This window comes from Oryzias latipes, chromosome 2 (assembly GCF_053564925.1).
Source record: "Oryzias latipes strain Hd-rR chromosome 2, Olatipes_Hd-rR_3.1".
Classification (NCBI taxonomy): Eukaryota; Metazoa; Chordata; class Actinopteri; order Beloniformes; family Adrianichthyidae; genus Oryzias; species Oryzias latipes.
In genome coordinates this window covers 25,713,411-25,739,628 of record NC_136238.1, presented here as the reverse complement: position 1 = coordinate 25,739,628, position 26,218 = coordinate 25,713,411, and the positions used below count along the sequence as shown (strand labels likewise).

At 41.1% G+C, this 26,218-nt stretch overlaps 2 protein-coding genes across 3 annotated transcripts in view; both read left to right on the top strand.

Moving 5' to 3' along the window:
• Positions 1 to 26,218, top strand: part of LOC144987890 (uncharacterized) — a 461,750-nt gene that overhangs the window by 223,173 nt on the left and 212,359 nt on the right. The gene's annotated exons all lie outside the window — the stretch shown is intronic.
• LOC144986838 (uncharacterized) overlaps positions 16,762 to 26,218 on the top strand; it is a 32,730-nt gene continuing 23,273 nt past the window's right edge. Inside the window, exons 1-2 of one of the 2 annotated variants that reach the window (XM_078935205.1) lie at positions 16,762 to 17,721; positions 24,597 to 24,974. In XM_078935205.1, the coding sequence (XP_078791331.1) occupies positions 17,577 to 17,721; positions 24,597 to 24,974 (523 nt within the window). In that variant the 5' untranslated portion in view covers positions 16,762 to 17,576. The remainder of the gene's footprint in view (positions 17,722 to 24,596; positions 24,975 to 26,218) is intronic. The other variant, XM_078935216.1, reaches the window with a different exon arrangement.

Below are 26,218 nucleotides of genomic sequence, written 5' to 3'. Positions count from 1 at the left end.
TTTTACGTTATAATAAAATACACCTACCATGACCCAATCCTAACTGTATTTTCCATTATCAGTTTATCTTTTTTTTAAATGATTTTGTATAGTATAGGTAGATTCAATACAATTCATAATTTGCCTCAGAGATTTTCCAGGTTGGTTTGTAGGAAAATAACAAATAAAGTGCACAAGGGTCAATATCACAATTTTAATTTCACAGAGTCTGCACTGCCAGTATTGAGTCCTATACTGTTCATAATTAAATAAATAAATATTTACTTAAATAAATAAATATGACCTCATGCAAATAAACAATCAACCAATAAATCTCATATAAATATATAAAGATCATGAAATTGTGAAAAACATGCAAACAGATTTTAAATTAGCCATTATATTAGTCAATATATTTCATTTTGCTTTAAAAACCTGTTCATTATTTTAAAACAGCATTTTAAAATATTATTTTTTAATCATGTGGAATATTATTATAATTCTACGTTTTTTTTCAAAACCTTGGATTTCAAAATCAATATTTTCCAAAGTAGCTTTGATTTTCCTGTTGCTGTTTTTCACAATGACTGATTTATTTCATGAAGAGCTTTTTCAGGAGAATGGGTCTGTCTGTCAATCAAACTAGACAAACTAGACACTTTTTCTTATAACACTTATTGTGCATGTGTGAAAGATTTATTTTTTTATTTATTTTTTATTTGAAATGGCTTATTTCAAGCAATCAAATGAGAATAATACACAAACATTACAATCATCAGTTGTGCATTCATACAATGATGAATCAAACTTAGGATAATTAGACATATTAATAAATATTGCTTGAAAGGGAGTGGAAGGAAACAAACTTATATTATCCCACCCCGTTATACTATAACCATTTTATTACATGATTTATCATTATCCGGTTCATAACTTTTATCAGACAGAATTTAATCCTGAAATATCAATATAGCACATGACAAATAGGAATTACTTAATTATTATATCATTTATCCAAAATATGTGCAGATTATGTTACTTAGAAAAGTCATTTTTATGATTAAAAAATTATACTATATCAGTAAAATAGACATAACATTTTCATAGAAAAATTTGATCAAGTATCTAAAGTTAAAAATATGTGCAAAATCATGTTACATTAGGAAAAAATTGTGAATCAATTTATCCATTTTTGGAGCAAGTGAAGTAATATAATTAAAAGTTAATCAATGTAACCATTTTCATTAATTGAATAATCATTTGTTTTATTATTTTTTGTATTTATTTATGTATGTATTTATTTATTTATTTTTATAATAAGGTAATGCTGTGAAGTAAAATAAAAAAATGTCCATAATCTTTCGAATGTCCAAGGTCGGTATTCCTTCTTCTGCTGATTAACAGCCGTTCTTCTGGGTTTAAACATTTTATAGTTCTCTTCACTGTTATGTCTGCAGTCAGACATTAGATTCAGGCCCATATCCTTCTTCAGCTGATATCAGCTGCGGTGAAAGTTGAGGTCAAGTTGTCTGCAGGTCAGAGCCAGGCTGAGAATCGGGTTATGTCAGACTTTTGGAGAAAGCGATGAATCTAGGCATCATATTTCTTGAAGATACTTTGCTCTTTGATTTATTACTGCAGTGGTTCCCATAGTTTTTCTGCAGGGCCCCCCTTTCTGAAGATTAGAATATTTTCGAGCCCGCCCACACTGACACAAACATACAAATCCTTTGTTTCTAAACTCCACTGGACTTTACTTAACATTGTAAGTCATAGAAATTGGCAACTTCTTCCTGAACAAAACAAAAAAAAAAAAGACAAATCACCTTTACAATTATTAAAAGTGACATGTATCATAAAATATTACCATGTAATGGTGTTCATGGCTTTCAACACATCTTCTTATAAACTCCATTCCTGCATGAAAGTGGCCTTTTACACTTTACCAGCTCTCTGAAGAAAATAACAAAATCCTGAACATTTAACTCTGCAAAAACTGCACCTTTAATGTCCACATCTTCTCAGTGACTGCTGTGGGCTTGCTTCATGCTGCAGATCTTCTCAAATCAGGGCTGCAGCTGTGAGATTGCTACTCTTAGATCATTTTCAGTGTCCAGCTTTGATCTGTATTTAGTCTTGATGGAGGGCACAGCAGAAAACCCTATCTCACATAGGGAAGACGTGGCAAATGGAAGGAGTGTGGCCAGAGCTCTTTTACTTAGCAGTCTCCACTCCAATCCAAAATGCAGCTAGTGTCTTAGACTGAAACTCCAGCCTCATTGTTGAATCGGAGGTGACATCAATGAACTGTTCATTCTCTGTAGTGCTGAATTCGACAGGTGGTGTTGCACTGAAGGGGTCTCTGATCCAGTTATATTGTGTAGGATCCTGCACTGGGAAATACCTCTGGAAATGCTTTTGGAGGGCAGAGATGTGAGCTTTCATGCATGGGATCACTGTGTTTTGCAGCTTAAAATTTCCTTCGGGATTATTAAAGTCTATCTATTCTATTCTATTCTAGCTTGTTGACCTCAATGAATGACTTCAGGTTCTCAAACGAGTCTATATTTCCCTCTGTAACTCGCTGCTCCCACATCTCAAGCTTTCTTGTGAATGATGTGATTTTATCTGCCAGATGTGGAAGGTGTGTGTTGCTGCCCTGCATCTGCAGATTTAGCTCATTGAGTTTTTCAAACATGTCACTTAGGTATGCAAGTTTCATGAGGAACTTGTTGTTGTTAAACTTGTGGGCAAGTTCATTTTCCTCCTCCTCCAAAAAGATGTGGATCTCATCCTGCAGTTCAAAGACCCTGGATAAAACCTTCCCACGTGACAGCCATTGGGACTTGCTGTGAAACAGAACAGCTGTGTGGTCAGAGCAGAGAAAATACGTGCTTTGACAGGTCGTTTTTTAATGTAGTTCACTGTAGTGATGACATCCGTCATAACATCGTGCAGGTCGGGACTGAGCTGTTTAGATGCCAGCGCCTCTCGGTGTATCATACAGTGTGTCCACTGCACGTTAGGGGAGACGCGCTTGATGAGCGCTTGCAGCCCCCCTCTTCTCCCAGCCATGGCCTGAGCCCCGTCTGTGCAGATCCCCACACAGTCCTCCCATTTCAGATCGGCCTCTCTCTAGTAAGTGTCAATTATTTTAAACAGTTCGTCTGCAGTGGCTCTGCTCGTCACTTGTTTGCAGAAAAGAAAATCCTCCCTCAAATCATCGGCATCAATGAATCTGACGTATGTTATCAATAAGCAGTCTTTATTACTGTCAGTCACCTCATCCATCTGCAGAGCATAGCGTCGGTCCCGTATCTTGGCATTTAGGTCCTCTTCTATGTCTTTTGAAATATCATAAATACGCCTTGAGATAGTATCGTTTGAGAGAGGAATGGCCTTAAGCTTGCTGGCAGTGGCTTCGTCGATCATACTTGAGACCATGTCGATCGCAGAGGGAAGTATTAATTCCTTGGCGATAGTGTGTGGCTTTTTACACTGAGCAACTCTGTAGGCAACTTTGTAGGAGGCGAGCTGAGCATTTGCAGGCAGGGATGCTGCTTTAGTAAAGCGACTCTGCTGTGCACAACAGTGTGTGAGTTTTTTTCTGAAGAACTCCACCGGCTTTTCTTTGTGCTCGGGATGTGTTGTCTCAAGTGGCGTTTTAATTTGTTGGGCTTCAGACTGTCGCAAGCTAGTATTTTTAGACACACAACACACTGTGGTCTTTCCTCATTACTCACTGTTGTGGGGGTGAAGCCGAGTGCAAGATATGCCTCCTCATATTTTCTTGTCTTTGCTTTTGAAGTTGCTACATTTGGTGAAGATTCATCATCTGGTTTGCGTTTAGCTGGGAGCGCTGTCACAAACTTGTCCATGCTGTTGTAACTAACCCGGGAAGCCGTAGCCTTGCCGCGCCCCCCCTGCAATACCTCCGCGCCCCCCCTAGGGGCACGCCCCCCAGTTTGGGAACCACAGTATTACTGCATGTTGATTCAGTTCTGTTTTGCCAATTCGTTTCCTTTTTTATTTTCAACTGGTTCAGACAACAGTTTATTAACTGAGTTGTGCTGCTGTGCTAAAGAAAACAGAAGAAACTCTAAAAAAATATTGTGCATATTCTGACTGACACTATTTGAATTTTATTGGTCCTTATAACACACAAAGTCATCAAAACATCTTAACGACCCTCTTCTTGTGTTTCTGCAGCCCTCCCCCAGCAATGGATGACTGAAGAGGACGATATCTGCAACCAGCAAAGGAACTTCAGCGGGGAACAGGAAGAACAAGAACTTCCACAAATTGAAGAGCAACAGGGTGTAACAGAACCATCACAGATTAATGAGGAGCCAGATGCGCTCTTCAACAGTCAGGATGAAGATCAGATTGATCTGAAGCAGGAGACTGATACCTTGATGGAGATTCCTAGATATAAGGAAGATGAGAACAGTGAAGCAGATCTTACCAATCAGCAGAGCTTTAATGTAACTGATAGTCAGGATGAAAAAGGAAACCAACATGAAGAATCAACATCAACTACAGATGAAGAGACAGGATCAACAACAACTACAGATGGAGAGACAGAATCAACAACAACTACAGATGGAGAGACAGAATCAACAACAACTACAGATGGAGAGACAGAATCAACAACAACTACGGATGGAGACACAGAATCAACATCAAGTAAAGATGAAGAGACAAAACCACAGAACAGAGATCAGAGGAAGAGAAGAGACAGAAGTCGTGTCCAAAGTGTGGGCAGCTCTCACATTTCAGAAAGTCAGTGTGACTCTGATCTTCATCCCAAGAAGGCAAGCTTGCGTAAGAAATACAAACAATCCCCAAAAGAAGAGAGACTTTCCTCGATCAAGTCTGGTAAAAACTTAAGAATAATTACTAACCCGTCTGACTACATGGAAACTGGGTCTGATGAAAGATGTTATATCTGTAAAGAATGTGGCAAAAGCTTTTGTAACAAATCTCTATTCAGAACTCACGCAAGAATCCATGCAAAAGATAAGCAATTTTCTTGTAAAGAATGTAAAAAAAGTTTTAATTGCATATCTTATCTTAAAAGACACATGAGAATTCATACAGGAGAAAAGCCTTTTTCTTGTAAAGAGTGTGAAAAAAGTTTTAGTCGTGGATTTGATCTAAAAACACACATGAGAACTCACACAGGAGAGAAGCCTTTTTCTTGTAAAGAATGTAAAAAAAGTTTTAGTCGTTCATCTGATCTAAAAATACACATGAGAACTCACACAGGAGAGAAGCCTTTTTCTTGTAAAGAATGTAAAAAAAGTTTTAGTCAAAAATCTAGTCTTAAAACACACATGAGAACTCATACAGGAGAGAAGCCTTTCTCTTGTAAAGAATGTAAAAAAAGTTTTAGTCAAATATCTAATCTCAATTCACACATGAGAACTCACACAGGAGAGAAGTCTTTTTCTTGTAAAGAAAAAGGCCTTCTGGACAACCCACAGCCAACCTACACGCAAGACTCAACAGATAAAATAAAACGGAACTGAAGACTGTGACAGGCTTTTCATACCAGCTTTGCATAAATATGCAATGTTTTAGAATGTAAAGTGAAAAACTGTGGAAAACATTTTCAGGATTTGTTGTTCAATAATGCAAAACAACAGTGATGTTTTTTTTTTAAGTTTATGCTACTGCTAAAAGGTATGGATATACAGGAGTTGGGCCTGGGTGATAAATAGATTGAATGAATTAATTAGAATTTTTTGTCACGGGCATTTTCAAAAATAACTAAATCGAGTTTTTGTGTAATGGCGCGTTTTTTGGCTCCCCAGAGCTTCTGTAGCGCTAGTTTCACACGGCGGTATGGCAAGCGACAAACAACATCATAGCACACACACGAAACATCTAGCGACAGCATGGCTACCGGTGAGTGTGGGAAGTTTGTTCCCTAAGGAATAAAATCATCTGTTGATGGAAGTGGGATGGGTTTACTGACACAGACGGGGAGGAAGAGACCCCACGCTTCAACATTTGCCTAAAGCCCATCGCAGTAAAGGCTCTCACGCGCGCTCGCCTGGCACACACTCAGTCCTGTTAGACACGCACGCGCCCTGACACACACAAACATATTCACTCTACAATGCCTGTATACATACTTCAATAGTTAGTTATATAATATTTGTTATAATATTTGTTAATAAAGAATACTGCGTTGTAATTATTACTTACACCGGCATATTCATTTGAGACGTGGGGCGGGTGACCGCGCAACTGCAGCTTTATCATCTTCTCCGTGGAGAAGACGGGGTTTTATTCATTTATTAATTTATTTAAAACCTTAAAACACAGCTGGGACTTTAAGTAAGTAACCTTTTTATTTTGGACAAGTGAAAACAAGTGTAGAATGACACAATAAGACGAAAACAAGACAAAAATTATATAAACAACACAGGTTCAAAAGGGAGTGAGAAGAAGAAAAATCTTATACTTTGATTCGAAGAGTGTGTTCAATTTTTTATTATTCATCCCAGAAACGGGGGTTACATTTCTCTTGTGTTTGATTAAATAAAAGCAAAATTTGCTTAAAGTTGTCTGCCGTTTGTACTTATTGCGTTCCTTAATTAGGGCGGGGGGCAAATAAAAATCGGGAGAAAATCGGGAATCGAATTGAAAAAAAAATCGGGATTTTTATTTTTAGGCCATATCGCCCAGCCCTAACAGGAGTACATAAAAACTTGTTTATGAGGACAACCCGGGAACCAAACATTTCAGATGTATATGTATATTTTTTCCCGTTTAGCCCTGTGGGTTTAACCAGGAGTAATGTTGAGTTTCTCTCAGTACAGGAAATAATAGTTGGGTGATTGTAGAAGGTTGACAGGCAAAGTTTCTAACTGACTTTTATGAGAAAGTGGAGGTTAATCTGAAGTTTAGTTCAGATGAAATGTCTGTTTATATGCTGCTTTACCTTCTACCAACATTTGGATCCAATATTAGAAGAACAAGTATTTGTCTACCTATTTGTCTTTCATCCAAAAGAAATTGGGATGGGACGTTGGACATAGTTTGTGCTAGGTTGTCTAAATGGAAATGGTTACTAATCAGCTGTCTTACAGAGGATGTGTCCTGATTGCAAACAACCTAGTGGCCTCAATGCTTTGGCACAAACTGCTGGTTCTTTCCCCTCCTAAAGATCTACTCACCAAGGTGCAGCGTGTGCTTACCGACTTTTTCTGGAACGGTAAACGTTGGACACGAGAAGCCTCCCTGTTTCTGCCGCTATCAGAAGGGGGGCAGGGATTAATTGACGTCACATCCAGACTGATGGCTTTCAGACTGCGAACTGCCCAGCGGCTGCTGTATCACAGCGGCATGCAATGGCTCGACACTGCCAGAATCCTCCTAAGAAGAGCCGGAGGCCTTGGCTATGACAAGCAGCTCTTCCTTGTGACCAGAGGGCATCTAGATTTAAGTGGTCTCACTCCTTTCTATAGTTCAGTTCTTGACGCCTGGAGAGCTCTAAGGTTTATCCGTGCTCAGGATGCCACTCCTGGACTGTGGATACTCGAAGAACCCTTGTTCTTTAATACCCTCATTGACTCTCATCTCTTGACTTCGTTCTCAGTTAGATCAGCATTGAGAAATGTTGGTTGTGTGAAGCTGGGTCACTTGCTCTTACCCTTGGAAGCCATGAGACAACGGGTTGGTCTACGTCCCAGGCTCCTAGCTAAAGTGGTGGATGACGTCATGAAATCTGTTCCTGCTGGTACTTGTCAATATTCTTTTCCGCCTTTGACCATCTCCCCAAATGTTGAGGATTGGACAGAGGATGAGGATAAACTGCTTGCCTTCGGTAATGCAGGAGACGGGGAGTTTGAGACCATGGCAAAGAAGTAACTCTACACCACATGCGTGAAAGTACGACATCTGCAGTCGTTGAAAGACATAAAGCCTCCAAGTGGACTAAGGTTTTTGGAACAGGGCACACTCCAAAAGGACGCTGGCGGTCCCTGTACAAGTTGCCTGTTGAAAAACGCGCAGCTGATCTCCAGTGGAGAATTGTACACGGTGCAATAGCTACGAACAGATACAAAGCACACTTTGTACCAACTCAATCAGACAAATGTGATATTTGTGGGACATGTGAAACTCTGGCACATTTGGCAATCGAGTGTAACAGGCTAAGGCGCTTGTTCACAATTTTGGAGGACTAGTGTCTCAGGCTCGGGGAGGTGTTCTCTTTCCCGTTGTTCATTTTTGGCCCCAAATATACAGCCCAAAGGAAACATGTACACACCATACTCAATTTTATTTTTGCAACAGCTAAACTCGGAATCTGGCTAACAAGGAAAAACCGGTTACTTTCTGTTGGTTGTGTGGATGTTACCTTTGTTTTTTTCTCTTCTGAAAAGTCGAGTGAATGTTGAATATGCTTACTTTAAGTTGATCGACGACCTTCAAAAGTTTAAAAATACGTGGGCTCTGGAGGGAGTTCTGTGTACTATCGGGGAGGATAATAACATAGTGTTCAAATTCTAACGAATTACAGGCTATGTACTGATTTTGTTGTTGATGCTCCGCAATGGGGTACCTTTTTTAGGTCTTATTATCTTTCTTTTAATGTACAGTATGTATGTCTTTAAATTAATGTGATTATTAAAGTTTTTGTAAAAATCAAAAAAAAAATCTCTCTCTCTCTCTCTCTCACTCACACACTCACACACTCACACACTCACACTCACCCAGATTAGAGATCAGCAGCTTCTTTGGAGGCAGAGGCAGCTGTGTGGGAAGTCTCTGCAGGTCCAGAATCTTCTGATGGATCAGCAGCTGCTGCAGGTTCCTCTGGGTGGAAACACATTTCTGCCAAACAGAACATCTGTTTGTCTTTGTTTGGATGGAAAACGGAGGAAAAAAACTTCTTTGGAGAGAAATCTGCTTTGTTTCTTGTTGCTATGAGGTTGTTGAACAAATGTGGTCACTTTCACAGCTTCACTTCAAATGACTTCCAATAGACAGAAATGATACATTTTTAATTTATTAAAATAAGTTTGTGAAACATTTTTGATGTTTTTTCTGTAATTCTAGGTCTGATGTCTTCATACATGATGGCTAAAATAACAAAAACCAAACCAAATCAGTCAGGTCTGTAGTTTGAACTTGGATTAGAAATGAGAAGGGCGACACCTTCTGGCTGTATCCAGAACTGCATCTTCTGGTCAGAAAAGTGTTGAAAAACCTCAATTGTGTCTGTAAAATGTCAGCAGCTTTTTTGTCTGAAGACATGAATAAAGTCTGGATTTGATCCTTAATGAATCTTCATATTTCTTTGTCCTTCAGTCTTTCTTTCAGTCTCAAACACACTGGTTCATTTGATCCTAATGAGAACATGTGTGAGGCTCCAACATGGCTGCCTTCACTGCAGGTTCCTCTTCACAGCATGTGTTTGTGGATCAACACACACACAACAATAGGTGCAGGTGAGGAAGTGTTGCTGTTGTTGCCTTTGCCTGCTTCCAGCCTACAGGCACAGTTTTCTGCTCCATATGAGGTGGAAAAGAAAATGAATGACACCAATTTTAGGATCCCAACTCATGACAAAGAGAAGAAATGTGGAGTTTTTCACGTCAACATGCTCAAGCCTTCTTTTTCCAGAGGGGAGTCCAACTGTCCTCCTAGTGATGCTCCGGTAGTCTCATGGATCAGAAGGTTGAGGGTTCAAGTCCCTTCATGGTTGAAGTCAGACAGAAGAAGAGTTTGGTTTGGATCCTTTCTTGTCTTTCTGTTCTCATTGAGTCTCTTCTAGTTCCAGGTCTGGTTCAAATAGTGGAATCATCCAAAAGGATGAAAACAGTCCTCCAAGCAGACGTCAGATTGAAAAGCTCATCAAAGAACACATCCAACTAGCCAATCAGCAAAGCACTGACAAGCTGGACTTGTGCTCTCCTTCAGTGAAGAACCTCCTCCTGCTGCTCCTCCATCTTTAGCTCTGACTTTGGAAGTCTTAGCTCCTCCTCCTCACCATCACTGTGACTGTTGACGTCTTCCAACTCCTCCAGAAAGCTGTTTTCTGATGAAGCTCTAACATCTCCTCCCTGTTGCTGCTTTCAGTCCAAACTCACTCTGTTCATGTCAATTCACTCCAGAGAAAATCCTTTTTCTGGGAAGAATTTGCTCCAAGTTTTCCTCCAACTAAGAATCTGCAAACCCAGATGAGAACTCCCAGCAGGAAAAGAATTCATCTGCAGGAAACTAGAAAAAGGCCTTTTTGTGGGAGGAAACCATTCCAGATCTTTACAAACACCAGAAATCCCAACTGTTCCTCCACTTAGCCTGAGTTTGGGTTCCAGGAAGCGGTGTGTGTTTAAGCTCCACCCCCAGCAGCATTTCATGAAGCCCCTCCTCCAACATGAGGCCACTGGGGAATTCTGAATGAACCTTTACATTTCAACAGAAATTTCAAGCTAAAAACAGGAAAAAAAACTCTCTTCATGTTTGAAAACAATCAAACATTCAAACAGGAAGAGAAAACAACGTTTGTCAGGAAATCAACAGATTTGATTGATTGTAAATGTTCTTCCTGTTGGAGTTTGATGAATGGAAGTAGAATCTGTAGAAAGTCAGTTGATGTTTTCCATTTCAGTAAATGAAGGTTTGATCTGCAGATTTCCTGATCACTTTCTGACTGGGATCCAGACCTGATCTAGACGTGACTCATGAGGAAGCAAACAGCACAGAAACTGCTCTGAATGTTCCCTCTTCTTCACTTTCTGTCTGACTTCAACCATGAAGGGACTTGAACCCTCAACCTTCTGATCCATGAGGCCACATGGTCTGAGAGAACATCCAGGTCCAGCTGCAGGTGGAGGACAGCATCATCCAGCCGTCACAGACTGGGGGCGGAGCCTGGAGATGACTGCTGAAGGTCAGTGGGCGGAGCTTCATCAGGATGAAGGTGCTGCTTGGATTCTGCTTTGATGTCCGTCTGTTCTCAGTCCCTTCATGGCTGCTGCTCAGAGCTGTTTCTGGATGTTTCTGGAGAATTCATGTCTTTACTGATCCAAATGTGGGATTTCTGTTTTTCTTTGGACTTTTCTTGATTTCAGGCTTTTAGCTTTTGGAACTTTCTTTGTTTCTATGCTTTAACTTCCAAACGGGTTTATCTAAGACAATCTGATTGTTTTTCATTTGACTTTCTAGGAACTTTCTGTTTCATCTTTGAGGATTTGGACTTTTGAAAGACTTTTAGCTGCAGTTTCATCCTTTGAACCAGATGGATCTGAATCTAGAGTCAAAGATTCTAAGGAAATCATGGATTCACAGACATTTGATTGAATTTCTGTCTGGATCAGAAACCAACAGCAGACATTTCAAGCCGTCATCTGTTCCTAATGTTCATTCCCCGCCATCATTGAAAGCTTTTGGAATAGTCCCTAAAGCCAGCGATCGGGCCGCTTTGGAGCATGAACTCATCACTCGGTGTCACGGTGGCAGAGAGATGACAGATCCCAAATCTGAGGCTGAAATGATCACGTCCTACCAGCTCCACTCTGGATTTGGGACCAAAAACCTTTGAAGATGTTGGAGCATTGTTGGAGAATAGACTGACAACATTTGTTTGGAAGAAAGATTGACCTTTGACCCCTCCCTCATGTGTTCCACATCCAGCTGCAGACACACCACTACAGCTCACATTCCACTTCTGATCCAGCAGTTAGAACCAGAGCCTGCATTTGCAGCAGGTTCCAACCCACTGACCACTGATCCACACAGGGGGACGTCCTAAGGGGCGGAGTCAGCCACTGGAGAGAGCAAAAAGGAGAAATGGGGGTCACTCTGGGCCTCTCTGTGTCTGGACCTTCGGAGGAGCCCCAGCGCTGGTCTTTGCTTGGATTTGTTTTAGACTTGTTCAGAGTCAAATGCATGTTTTAAGGGGAGGAGGATTATTTTGTTGTTGCTGTTTTTGTTCCTATTCTTACAATCCACTAAATGTCCCGTGTTGAATTCTACTATTAAAATGTGGGAAACAAATGTTTATCAAATCCAAATGAATCCAAAAGCCTGGAGACTGGATGGCCGTGGTCCTCGCTTTGACCTGGACACTGGTTGCCATGGCGACCTGCATACTCACCAAGCTGGAACTTAGAAGAAGAAAAAGAGACCAAAATGATTGATAAAGCAGGTTTTCCAGGGAAATCCCACAAAGTGCTTTCCAAGCTAGAACTAAGAATATCCAGCATGCATTTGGAAAAACTCATTAGCTTCTAGTGGAAAATGATGAGTCATTGTAAAAGCATTCTATGAATGCTCAGAAAACTTCCTCTAAGGTTGTGGTTGTTTGGAGAAGTCCTCCTCTTCAAAGAAGTTCTCCTGACCATCTTCAAAGCCACTTTCTGCTTTTTCAAACGCTACTGTTCAACAAAAACTTGGTTTCTGCCACAAAACCAACCTTAGACACTGAAACAGAATGAATCCAATGCAGAAATGTGTTGACACCTTTAATTCAAAGCTTCAATCAGTTTGAATCTCATGAAGAACATTTCAAAAATCCACATTTGGATCAGGCGTCTTCATCAGAGCACAACTCATGTTTCCAGGACTGTGACTCACCAATATATCCTCATTTCCTTTACACAATCTGTTTCCATCATTTGGATTTTTCATCAAAACTCGAGTTAGAAAAGAATTGTTGCCCCAAAATGTCCAGTTTGAATAGTCTCCAGTTTGTTGTGTTTGGTTGCTAGGTAACAGGGTCTTTAATGTCTATGATGTCATGGTGGCTTTCAGAGTTGAACTCCTGAATATGACGGTAAACATTTGGATTGAACAAAAATGGGATTGAAGCTCATGCTAAATCCTGATCTCAATGCTGAAAAAACCTCCTCCTAGATTCTGGTTGTTTGGAGAAGTCCTCCTCTTCCAAGAATTCCTGAAAAAAGCCCTCATTTCTCCTGACCATCTTCAAAGCCACTTTCTGCTTTAGTTTAGTCCAAACTTGCTTTATGCTGACAACATTTACAGCTTGAATCCATCTGAAGAATCCAAGGAAACAAACCAATCTAAGTCTGCATTCATGCCACTTCAGAACCAACAAAGCATGTTTCCAGGACGCTGACTTACCAATAGAACTTGGGATTTCCTTTGCAGAATCCTTCTCCGTGTGTTTTCCTTTGTTTTTCTCCCCAAAACCTAAAGCAGAGATTTTTGCTGAGCTGCAGAAAAAACGTCTGACTGCTTTAACCGCCGTTGATGGTTTGTTGTGTTTCCCTCTATAGCTGCTATGGTCTTGGTATGGTTGCTAGGTAACGCTGTCTTTGATGATGATGACGTCAGAGTGGCCTCTAGAATGGACTTTTGTCTTGTGGAACCAGGAGCTGGAACCTTTAGGGCACTAGGACCCAGAAAGAGGTCCAGGCAGTGACGGTGTTCAGTGACGGACTGCGCAGCCGCACTTCCTCCAAACGCCACTATTCATCCAGCGCGTGGAGCGCCAGAGTCCAAACGGGCTTAAGGCGCTTTGATAAAGCGCTCTGGAATCCAGCTATGGTGTGCTAAACGTCAGGTCCAGAACGGAAGATGCCATCAATGAAGTCTGTCTGTCAGCAGCAATCCAACACTGATGGGGTTTAGCTTGTGGAGGATTTGAATGTTCATTTGCTCTCAGGTTGGTTCTGTGCTGGAAGCCCCAACCCTCAGTTCAGTCAAGTTAGAAAGATGCTAACCAGCTGTTCCCTCTGTCACCATGGAAACACGGACCGCTTTAAAGTCGGACAGGATTTTCACGGAGCGGACTTCTAGACGTGGAGGATAAATCCTCCAAGATGAATTCATCAGACATGAATCAAACAGTCTTTTCTACATAGAACAGAATGAAATCCACTGTGTTTTAGCAGCGTCTGTAGCATCACAGAGACGGTGTTCCACCAAAAACTGGGACCTGTCACATGTTGTTTCCTCGTGACAGAGCTGCAGCTTTAATGTCAATGATATAGAAGAAGAAGAATCCAAAACATTGGACTGTTTTCATGTGATCACATGGAAGCAGAATTAGGAAATCTCTAGGAAATCTGTCCTTGTTTTGTCAGCATGTTTGAATTGGAGTTTACAGTTAGACGACAATAAAGACGTGTTCAGACCAAGAAATTACTTTGATGCTGTTTTCTTTAAATAAATCAGGAAAATGTTTGAAAAAGTTTTTAGTGTTATAATTTGGCTGCTAAAAACTATGTTGTCAAAAATTAAATGTCTCCTGTGTGGAGGTATTTCAGTTCATTAACTGACATAAATGAGTAACGTTCACTGCAAACTGTGCAGAAGGCATGTTCTTTCTAAAACTGGAAATAGCACCAACCTTTTTTATCACCTGAAGCTGAGTCTCCATTTGATAATTCAATCATAAATAACATTTCATTTCCTCATTATAAAGCAACTTTATTAAAGTTTCATTTGTCATTGGTCTTTTTGAGCCAAAATTCTGAAGAAATCTAAACAAAAGGCTTTTCCAACAGAATCAGAACGTTAGCACGTGACCTAAGTTTGTTCACTTTGTGCTAAATGTTGATTTCTTTGACTGTTGTGTTAATAATATCAACAGTTCTCTGTCGCCCTCTGGTGGTTCATCAGAGAAGCCAAACTTCCACAGAAAGTGAATCAATAAACATGAGCTAATTCTTGATGCAGGTTTGAAAACACAGATGGAAAACAGCATCAATACAAATATTAGTCAATGTTTCCTTGAATGGAACAATTTCAGGATTTGTTGTCATAAAGTTGTGAAAAACTGTCTTGTAAAGTGTGTGGTGACGGTCCACTGTGGAAAATGACTGTTTGTGGAACATTGAGATGTGCTCAGTGACTTTGGTTTAGGACACTTTGGTTTCATTTCAAACGTTGGTTTCTCCTAAATCTACAAACTCTCTCCACAAACTGTCTCCTAACTCTCAGGGATTCCTGCTGCTGGCAAAACTCACGGCTCAAGGAACCACTTCATGAATCAGTCACGCTTTGGAATGAACTTTATTGAACAACATGTCATGGTCTGGAAGAAGCCCCAGTTCCAGCTGACAGAAGTCTGGTTCTGATCCATCAGATCTCACTAGCAATAGAACCAAACCTTCACGTGTTGCAGCAACAGTTTCCATGTTTGGGAGGATCTTCTGAAGAACAGCTCAGTTCCAGATCACATCATGATGTTTGATGTTTTCTTCATTCCAGGAAATCATCTGTGTCTCCGTTGATCTGTGCTGAGTCAGCACTTTGACTTCATTTCAACTTTAGATCCATCATTTACAATCAAGGATTCATTGAATATTATTTATTGACAGAAAATAAAGAGTAAATGTATTTATCATCCAGCAGTGATTGTGGTGTTTGTAAGTCTTTTATTTTGAAATTCCTCAAGGATGATCATCATGGTGGGATTTCCCCTGTGGTCCCCCCTGTGGTCATTTGAAGAACTGCAACAGGATTCTCTGAGCATGTGGCACAAAGGTGGAAGTTTCTTCTTCTGATGAGGATTCAAACCTGGAAAAGAGTTTAGTTTGTCTGATCAGGAAACTGAAAATGAGGACGTCAGCGGAGCAGAAAGAGGAGGAACACCGTCAACAATCATGTTGGAGCTCCAACAGGCATTTTCCTGACTCAGCAAAAACATCTGGTTGTTTTTCTTTGTTCTGTCCAGCAGCTGAACAAATGGAAGAAGGTTGGAGGTTCAGTGGACCAAGAGCTGGATCATCTAAAGGAAAACGGCTCCACACACAACATCTATGTGAGGATTATTCTGGAATTACTGGCTCCATTTGTCTGAATTATGGGTTACAGCTGATAAATTCACATGAATAATGAGGTCATGAGAGAAAATCTCTATTTTCTTGCTGGTTTCTATTGAATAGAGTGATTCCAATCAGACTAGTGAAATATTCTGAATGTTTCTGAATCTCCATTGATTCATGACTTCTGATCAGTTCTTATTTCTGTAACTATGATCTAAATGGACTTTAATGAAAGACCATGTGATGTTTCCATTGATGCTAAAGCTGACCAATCATCTTATTGATTACAACACGAGCGCTTTCTGTGTCTAAAATCAGTCCCAGAAGAGTTCAACCATGACTTCAGTGCCTGAGCTAAGCTCCTCCCCCTTTGTGTGTCTTTGTGTGTGTGTTTCTTGTGTGTTCCCCTGACTGCAGCAGTGTGTCGTCAACAAGAAGCTGATTCCTAGAGAAAAGTGAGAGTTTCAGCTCTAAGGGGTCTGAAGTCCATCTGAGAAGATCACTAACTCATCAGTCCTGCTGTCCCTGAAGACCGGCTTCATGTTCAGAACCAGCTTCAGGTTCTGGGCTGGGATTGGATGTGTTGTGGTGGCAGTAAAGCAGGTTCAAACCCGGATCAAAGCAGAACGTAGAAAGTGTCAAAGTGTCAGTCAGACTCCCAGACAGAATGTTCCAGATCAGCATTTATTGGTGATTTCTTGATGTTCTTCATCAAAGTTCCATCTATCTGGTAAAAACTTGGATTCATTCAGTCTTTCCCGTATGGACAGATTTCTTTGACGTCTTTTCTTTTCATGTAAATTCAGTCAAACATGTTGATCCTTCATGATGTGGATGAGTTGATATGAAACAGTGTTTTCTGCAGCAGGAACATGTGAGAGGAAACCTGCTGTTCCTCAGCTGAGCTTCATCATTCCATCTCAGCAGCAGATGAGGAGGATGTGCTGCTGGAAAATCTGCCTCAGACTCAGTTTGCAGCTTCTGCTTTCAGGTTTGACTTCTAGTTTCTGGAGAAACAGGAAATCTCCACACCACTCTAGAACCATCTAGAACAGTATTATGGGATGTTTTTCAGCTGAATCACTGGGATCCATCTTCATGTTAACATCAAAGTGATCGTGTCAGAGGAAATCTTTCCTGTTTGAAGGAGTTTCCTTCATGTCACAATAGGATCCCAGATCTCCCATCAGGCCTTGCAGCTCCTGACTTTGTGATGAGTTCCTGCAGAAACTCTTGGAAATCTCATGTTGATTCTCTCCCAGTTGACATCCATGGAGATTTTCACTGCTGTTGTTCAACTGTAGAGTTTGTCACAGACGCTCAAACTCATGAAGAGTTCAGCTGGAAGTTGAGAACGAGGCTTTGAAACCAGCAGCAGTTTGAGTCCATTCTGATGTTCCATTCAGGTTTCTGCTACAACAAGCCTTTATTTTGAAAGAGCCAGTGGGGCAGAAACAATAGAAGGAGGAGATTACCAACCCCCCCTGGAATGTTGCCCCCTGTGCAGTGGACTAGTGGGGGCAGGGACGGCTGAACCAATCACAGAAGACTGTTGCAGCTTTCCCTCCAAAAGTCAACCAATCAGATGTTGTTGTTTGGATTCTTTGTCTTGAAGTTTCACATGTGGAAGCTTCCAGAGTCTTTTCTGTTTGGTCTGCAGGCTGAGCAGAACTGACTCCTGCAGGATCACAGGAACTTTCAGGAAAATCTCCAACCAGGAGAAAAGTTTCTGTTTGGACCTTTTTTTCTGTGATTGTGAGACTAGCAGATGATCGATCGGAGCTGCAGCGAAGAGGACGGCGGTGTTTGTGGGAGTTGGAGCTGAAGATCGGAGCAGGAACCATGTCTTCAGAACCTCAGGAAGGTTCTGTCAGAGAACAACTTTCTGCTGCTGAAGGAACCATCGTCCAGAACGAGGAGGAGCTCTGTCGTCAGCGCAGACTGCTGGATAGCAGCTGGAACCCGCAGCTGCAGCTACACATAGTTGGTACGTTCACTGCTGCAGAAATAGATCCATGAACGTCTTTGTTTTCCTCGTCTGAGCTGCTATCTGGATCCAAACTGTGGCTGGATTATAGCTCCAATGGTGCTGCTGTTTTAGTTTCACCGCTAAAACGAGGGAGCAGTGTTGCCAGATAGTGGGACAGTTTTCGAGCCCAAAAGTAATCTGACAACCGACCGACAGACCACAAGCAACTTCTACGAACGAACCACCATTCGTGTTTTTATGTCTTTTTCAAGCCATTTGTGTTAAAGCGTTTAAAGTAACAGTCCTTACCAGGGCTCCAGACTAACTTTTTTCACTAGGAGCACAGTGGCCCCCAACTGAAAATTTTAGGGGCACAACCAGAAAATTTAGGGGCGCATACCGTAAATCAAAATGCTAACCAAATCTACTAATTTCCACTGTATTACAAATAAATACTTTATTAATAGATGCAGAAATTTCAATGTGCTGTTTCAAATTCAGTGTCACATTTTATTTTGCACTTTTGAAGATGCGACAACAAGGTAAACTGACAGCACCATCGCTGTCATGACAGTACAAATAGTAAACAAAATACCATACATTTAGAATAAAAAAAGGTTTTGTATGTAAATGTATGTAAACATTAGGGGATGGAAATTCATGTTGGCGACACCACACAGGTGCAGCCAAGCAGTAGCGGTTCTAGGCACGGGCCGTCCGGGCGGTGGCCTGGGGCGGAAAACTGAAGGGGGGCGGCACCGGCGGTTCAGCCCTTGTAAAATATTATATGCACCACTATTGGTTTACTTATGTCACAGTTTGTGAGTTTGTAACAGCCTGAACCTGGCCGCGCCGCCGCCCTCGCCCCGCAGCTGCGCTCTCCTGTCTTTGAGAAGTAGACACAAATGTGTGTGAAGAAGAAGGGAGGGGGCGCGGGGGGAGCACGCCACCGCGTTTGCGCATGCGCAAACGCGGTGGCGCTGGCGGTGGCGCTGGCGGTGGCGCTGGCGGGCTCATCTTTCAGGGGAGGCGACGGTCGCGGGCTTGATGAAAAAAATAAAAGTAAAAACTGCGACTGCGCCGTCTTGTAGCGAATCAGCGCCCCTGGCTATAGCTGCACGCGCTCCTGCTGGAAATGTGTGAAGAAAGGGGGGGGGGGGGGGGGGGGCTGCGGGGAATCAGTTCAATTGTGGGACGCTTCCAAATTAAGTGGCTAGGTGGGGACAAGGGCGGGGGTTTGAATCTACTTCATAAAACCTTTTTATAAGTCAGTCATAAGGTGACATTCTATAACCTACACTTTAATAAAAGGTATAGAAAATATATTCTGCTTTTTTTGGGTTAATTTTGTGTTAAATGCCCAAATGAAAAAATGGCAACACAAAACAATACTGTCACTAAGGTGACAGTTGGTTCAGTCGACGGACTTGATGTCTTCTTCGTGACGTGAGGACATTTATGCCAAACAAACGCCAAAAACATCTAAAATATGGAGAAAAAAAGGTCAAAGCCATCTGGTGCCCAATTTAGAAAGAAAAGAAAAGAAGAAGAGGAGAAAAGAGATAAAGAAAAGGGTAAGTCCTCACAGCTTGATGCATGTCTTTTCTAAATTCTAATGCTACCTGCCCTACAACAACGTTGCCGATGAAAACTTTTATTTTGGTCGATGACCAACACTGAAGTAGGCCCAAATGTTGCAAATAGCGTCATTTTTTTTTTTTTTTAGATTTTATTCTTAAAAATTTGCTCTGCCTTAGCTTGTAACATTAGTTATGATTCATGTGTCTGTCTGCTCTGCTGTAACACAAAGGTTTTGTTGGGTTTTGCTGTTGTATACTAGTTCATAATGTTAAAAAAGCTGTGATGGTTACACAGCATGCTGCTGCTGCCATAAGATGCTAATGGGGCAAATAATTTGAGATTGGTCTTAAATTTAATAATCGTTTGTGGCAGCCTAAACGTTTTCCCAATGTTTTTTTGACATTTAACTGGGGATTTAGGGGTTAATTTTGAGCCTGCATATGAAGTTTATTTTTTATTTGTTTTACAAATGTGGGATTATATTTTTAGCCAATAGAATTTCCATAAATCTGTAGGTAGTTTTAAAAATGAATATTTACCATTTACTGCAAATCTATGGGGACAAAACATAATTGAACAGGTCATAACTAAAAATTTTCCAATCAAAGGATTGAAGACGGAAAACATGAGCTAATTTTTCTTCTCTGAAGTAGAGATCGATATAGAACATGACAATTTAAATTTCCAATTCATAAATGTTTTTAAAATATTTATTTTATATTATTTATTTTATATTGATTTAATATTTCTTAGCTAACTGTATTTTTGCCATGCTTATGGTCTTTTATTTTTTGTGTTCTGATAACTATTATAATGCTGTTCAGAATTCTGACATCTTTTGTATCCACTTCTTAATTTCAATGACAATATAACATGTCAGTTGACAAAGACAAACAAAGTTCTGTTGTGACTAGGGGGGGGGGGGGGGGGGGGGGGGGGGGGGGGGGGGGGGGGGCCTGGGGAGGGTCTCGCCCGGGGAGTAATTCAGGGTAGAACCGCCACTGCAGCCAAGATGCACAATAAGCATGTTTGAGATCACCCAGATGGACGCAACGCTGCACAGATCACCTGGTGTGAGACATATTTCTGTTTTTGCTCCAACATCACCTGTCAATCAAAACAAAAATATCACCAGAAAGGGGCGGAAGCAAGACCCCAACCTGAGCGAACGCAGCTGGAAATATAGTACTGCACTGACTGAAAGCTGCCCTACAGACTACAAAACAATGCATTATGGGACATGTGTCCTGATGGGTTTTTTGTAGTTCAGGGATCAATTATAATAATTTAAAATACCAACTGATTAAAAAAAAAGGCTACATACATTACAAAACGGGAGCAGTGTGCTGCCGTAACAGCCGTGCATGATGAGAACCATGGTTTGCTTCGCGAGTTTGATACCCCTGCTGTACACTCTGGCACTGGTACACTAGCTGCAGGTCGGAACAAATCAATAGTCAGAACAAATCAATAGTTCGCTTGCTCATAGCTCAGGCACACATATCAGGTTGTGATGATATTTGTCTCCGTTTCCTTCCCACAGATGTTTACGCGTACTCGATTATCTCTAGGCCCCGCCCCCTCCACGCATTTTAGCCACTTACAGTGACTTTCCCTATTCCTCTATCACGCATTGGCCGCCTCTGGCATCACTCAATGACACGCGAGTGTGTGTTCGCGTGTGCTACAGTCTCATGAGTATTCGCGCAAGTTTGTGTGTCTGTCTGCATGCATGTGCGCTCGTGTCTCATTTATCATTTTATTGATCATTTCATGGAGCATTGACGTGCTCCTTCCACGTTTAATGTATAAAAAATACGGAGGGACAAAATTTACTGGTAGCACATTCTGCGACCAAAATTTGAGAGTGTGCAACTGAATTTTACATCCAGTCGCACACTCTCAAATTCTGTCTGGAGCCCTGCTAACATCTTATTGTGTTTTAAGCAGTGGCGGTTCTGCACTAACTTACTCCCTGCGTGAGTAACACTTCCCCCAACACACACACACACAAACAATTTTACAACATCCTTTTGTGTTCTCTATCCTTTATTTTACACAAAAATGCATGAAGTTCATAAACTCCTATTACAGGGGGATCAAACTTAGTCACACAGGGGGTGAACAATACTGATCACACTAAAGCTAAACCTTTAAACTGAACTTTTTGTGCATAAATATGAATAAAAACAGGACCATTAATCCAGAATAACTCAAGTTATTCCCTTTCCTTATCATCAGAGTCCGTCTCTGCTATGCGGCTCCTAAGAACAGTGAAAACAGACACCTCCGGCCAAGTTTAAGTCCTGCAGTCCCACAGTGTGGCGTAACTCCCCGGGTGCTGCGTCTCAGTTAAAGGAGCGGATGATGGACAGCTTTCACTGTCATCTGCTGGAAGTAGCAGCGCTGAGCCTCGAGTCGTTCTTCCAACACAGGCCTTTCCTTTTCTGCGGAAACTCAGCTGCTGCTGCGTCTTCTTGTCTTGTCGGAGTTGGTTTGCCAGCATCCTCACTTGTGAACCATAGATTCATTATTTTAAATTCTCTGGCAGCAGCGGTTCGACAGATTCGGACTTCCTGCTTCAATAACTCCTCTGATCAACGTTCAAATATGTCAGCAAGTATCTCAATACTTTTATATTAACACAGAGAGTGAACCACAAATGCATTTCTGAAGAAAATAGATTTTTTTTGCCCTTTAATCAGAATTGTTCGCTTTCAGCTGTGAATGCAGACATACAGCAGCGGCTGTCAAGGGAGCGTCAACAAAGTGCAACCTCTGTGAACTGTGAAACACCACAGTGTAAAAATCAATAATCTCACAAAAAATTCATAAAATTATTATAAAGCATATTTTTGTTACAATACATATTTTGTAGGAAATTCCATCTTAATTTTATCTTGTTCCATATACTTTTTCAAATTTTAATGGATATGAATCATGACTAAAGTTATCAGTAACTTGACATGACCTTATTGTCATACTAAAATAAAGAATGTCAATAGTTCACTTTGTTTATTTATAGGAATTTTTCATATTTACAAATGGATCCGATTTGGTCAAAAATCCTCAATAGCTCTGAAGATGCTAGAATTCTTTTACATAGTATTTTTTGTAGTAGGAAAATAAGGTCATGATTAGTCAGGAAGTACAGGAAGTTTTGTGTCAGTAACTACAGCATCTTCAACGCTATTGAGCATTTTTGACCAAATCTGATCAATATTTATATATGAAAAATTCCTAACGATAAACAACTTGAATTATGACATAATCTTTGTTGCAGTAGGACAATAAGGTCATGATAAGTCAGTACAGGATGTTTGGTGACAGAAGCTTTAGTATCTTCAGAGCTATTGAGCATTTATGTTATGATACATCTCTATTAAATTTTAAAAACTATAAGCAATAAAATAGAGGTTGACTTTCAAACAAAATTTAGTATAATAATAATAATGTAGCATGACTATGTTGATGAGTATTCATTACCAGTTCTTATAAATATAGACATGTAATCGCTTTTTAAAAGTTTAGTACTGATTTTTACAGAATGTGTTTCACAGAGGTTGCACTTTGTTGACGGTCCCTTTGCAGCCGACTCGCTGCTCTGTTTGCATTCACAGTTTGAAACGAACAATTCTGATTAAAAGGCAATAAAAACGATCTTTTTTATTTAAAAATGCTTTTGTAGTTCACTCTCTGTGTTAATACAAAATGAGTGAGATACTTGCTGACACATTTGAACGTTGATCAGAGGAGTTATTAAAGCAGGAAGTCCAAAACTGTGAAGATCTAGTTAAACCGAATTGCAGCTGCCCTATTCCCGTGTTCCTCCTCAGTTAGGATTGCGCCAGCGCGGTTGTAAAGTTCACTCACTCAGTTCCTAAATACGCCCGCTTAGTTGTCTTTACGCCCTTTCTTTTTATGGCAGATATGTAATTCCATAGGTTAATCTCCATAAAAGAAACAACTGGTTTTTAATAATGTCTGATTGAAAGACATAATCTATTTCAGACGTTTTTCACTTAAACCACCCGCTTTCCCTGAAATCCTGGATTTCTGATAGTTATTATGTCTATCAATAACTGTCAAAAAAACGAAGGGACGAAGGACCTCTGGTAACATTCCTTTTTGCACGGGGGGTGCAGTAGTCTGCGGCGAGCTACTCATGGTCCTCTCCGTCTCGAACAGAGGTTGACAGGGGTTGTCCCGGATGCTGGACAGCTAAGTGTAACCCAAATGAAATTCTGCGCTATCCCTTTAAATGACATTCTATGCTGTCGCTCCTTATAAAAATTCAGGACTGTCACTTTAAATTTGCAGGTTCCCTTCCCTTGTGTAAATACCGCAAGACCTAGGGTGACGTGGCTTTCATTTTTCAAGGCATGTCAACGCACCAACAGGTGTGCATTCATTGGAGAGCTGAGCTGTGTACCCCTGCTGCAGATTGCCATTTATTAGCTGAAGCCAGGTTTTGAATCAGCACGGTTGAGCAAAAAGTGAACTGGTGAGTGCAGCCATGATTGAAGCAGCTGGCCCGTGCACCAGCTTAAATGAATTCTATTTGGTAAAAAGGTAGGATCTTTCTATCCCCCTTGTCATCCAACAAAACAGCTGGAGTGCTTCTTTCTTTCCCTCCCAAAAAATGACAAGAAAAAACCTCTTTCATAGGACCTATCCTAATGCCTTAAGAACTATAAAGACAAGACAGAAAACATCCTCTGGACTAAACTCTTTTTTTTATATATTTTGTATTCACTGTAAATTGTAGATACATTCAAATTAGCAACTTAAGTCTTGTCGGTGGTTTTTAAACATTCACGTTCCTCCACGAATAGAAGCGTCCTAGCCCAAGTTAAATTAACTCAAATTGTAAATTCTATGTAAATGTAGTCATGCATACACTGAGTCCAGGGGACAGTCCAGGAGGGTATTCCAGGAAGCATGTTTAAACTAGCCTGACTTTAAGCCGGAACTCTGGCTGAAATCCGCCTGAACTTGCTTACTCGGGTATGTCGGTTCCAAAAGACCGGATATGAGTTAGCGTAATTACGCCTGACCCTTTGTGCAGGACCCTTGTGTTGTCTGACCAGTCCAGTTTGTTATTGATGTTAACACCCAGGTACCTTTACACAAACACCCTCTTGATGTCCAGTCCCTGGATTACCACTGGTGGAGACTGTGAAGCCTTTCTCCAGAAGTTCACCACCATCTCCTTGGTTTTGGTGGCATTGATGTGAAGTTGATTGAGTTCACACCGATGTAAAGTCCTTTTAAAGTATAAAGGGATTCTTTCTGTGGTTTTGTCCTTGCAGTTCTCCCCCAGCACTATGTGACTGAAGAGGAACCACAAGCACCACAGATTAAAGAAGAACAGGAAAAACCAGAACCTCAACAGATTAAAGAGGAACCAGGGGAACTCTGCATCAGTCAGGATGAAGATCAGCTATATCTGAAGCAGGAGACTGATACCTTGATGGAGATTCCTACTTATGAGGAAGATGAGAACAGTGAAGCAGATCCAAACAATCAGCAGAGCTTTAATGTAACTGATAGTCAGGATGAAGAAGGAAACCAACATGAAAAATCAACATCAACTACAGATGAAGAGACAGACCCACAGAACAGAGATCAGAGGAAGAGGAGGGACAGAAGTCATGTCCAAAGTGTGGACAGCTCTCACATGTCAGCAGGTCAGTGTGACTCTGATCTTCATCTCCACACTATCGGTATGTTCACTTCAACAACGGTTCTATCTTGAGCTTCAAGCTCTCCAAACATGCAGTCCATCAACAGCATGTCCTGAAAGAGTCTCTCCTGTCCCTTCCAGTTGAAAAGGGGGGCCGCCTGTCTGGGGCTGCCCGTTGGGCTGGCTGGGTGTGGTGGGGAGAGTGCTCTATTGGTCGGGCTGAGGTTTGCACTCTCTACTGAGGCTTGCGCCCCTCTGCTCTCTGGCGTTGGGGGCTGCTGTAGGGTGACAAATGTGGTTGCCTGGCAGGTGGTCTTTCTCTATCTGCAGTACTGTGCGGGTGTTGGGAGGTCCCGGCTGCCGCTGCTGCTGCGGTGGGGGCCTTGGTGGGGGGGCAGCTGGGTTCTCTCCCTCTTTTTGCATTCCATCATCCACCCCAGAAGAACATAAACACTCACTCGAGCACAGGTGCTATCTCACCTTTGCACAAATAGTTTGCGTGACTGAATGAAATGTTTAACATGTATTAATATGCATGTGTGAATTTAAGTGGTAGTATGTCCATGTAGACTTGTTTGTGTGTGAACACTTTTGGAGCCAACAGGTGTGTTTGTAACGTTGAACATTGAACATTGTGTCGACAGGCCCCGCCCATTTTAGATTTTTCATGCATCTGTCAGTTGTAATTCTAAAGCTCCAGCAACTTGTTGCTTTTTAATGCTTCATGATCTTACCCTCGCTACTACAATCAGCCCTCTACCCTTCCCCTCTGCCCCCCCTTCTCTTCTTTCTTCCTTTTACTTTTCCGTCTGGTCCAACAAAAAATATTTGCAAATATTATTAACATGAATAAAGTTTAGCTGAAATTACAAAAGTTTTTTTTTAAATATACATCTGTTGTATCATAAGATTCATTACCCCTGTTGTAAAAGTAAAACATGTCCAACACAAAAGGCTTTCAGCTCTCATCTGTTTGCTTAGCTGTTGGACAGGACAAGTTAAAAAAAAGACGAGGTTCTTAGTCAGGTACAGGAGCACGGATGAGCCAACTGTAATCTGGAAGCACCCCCGGAGGGGAGTGGGAAAGGGGGACAGTACAGGAGTGTGTGTGTGGGTGTGCGCGTGTGCATATATATGTGTGTGTGTGTGGGTGTATATGTATGTGTGTGTATATATATATATACACACACACACACCGCTGATCTGACCTGAACGGTTCTGCTATCTGTACTGGAGGAGTCGCTTTTT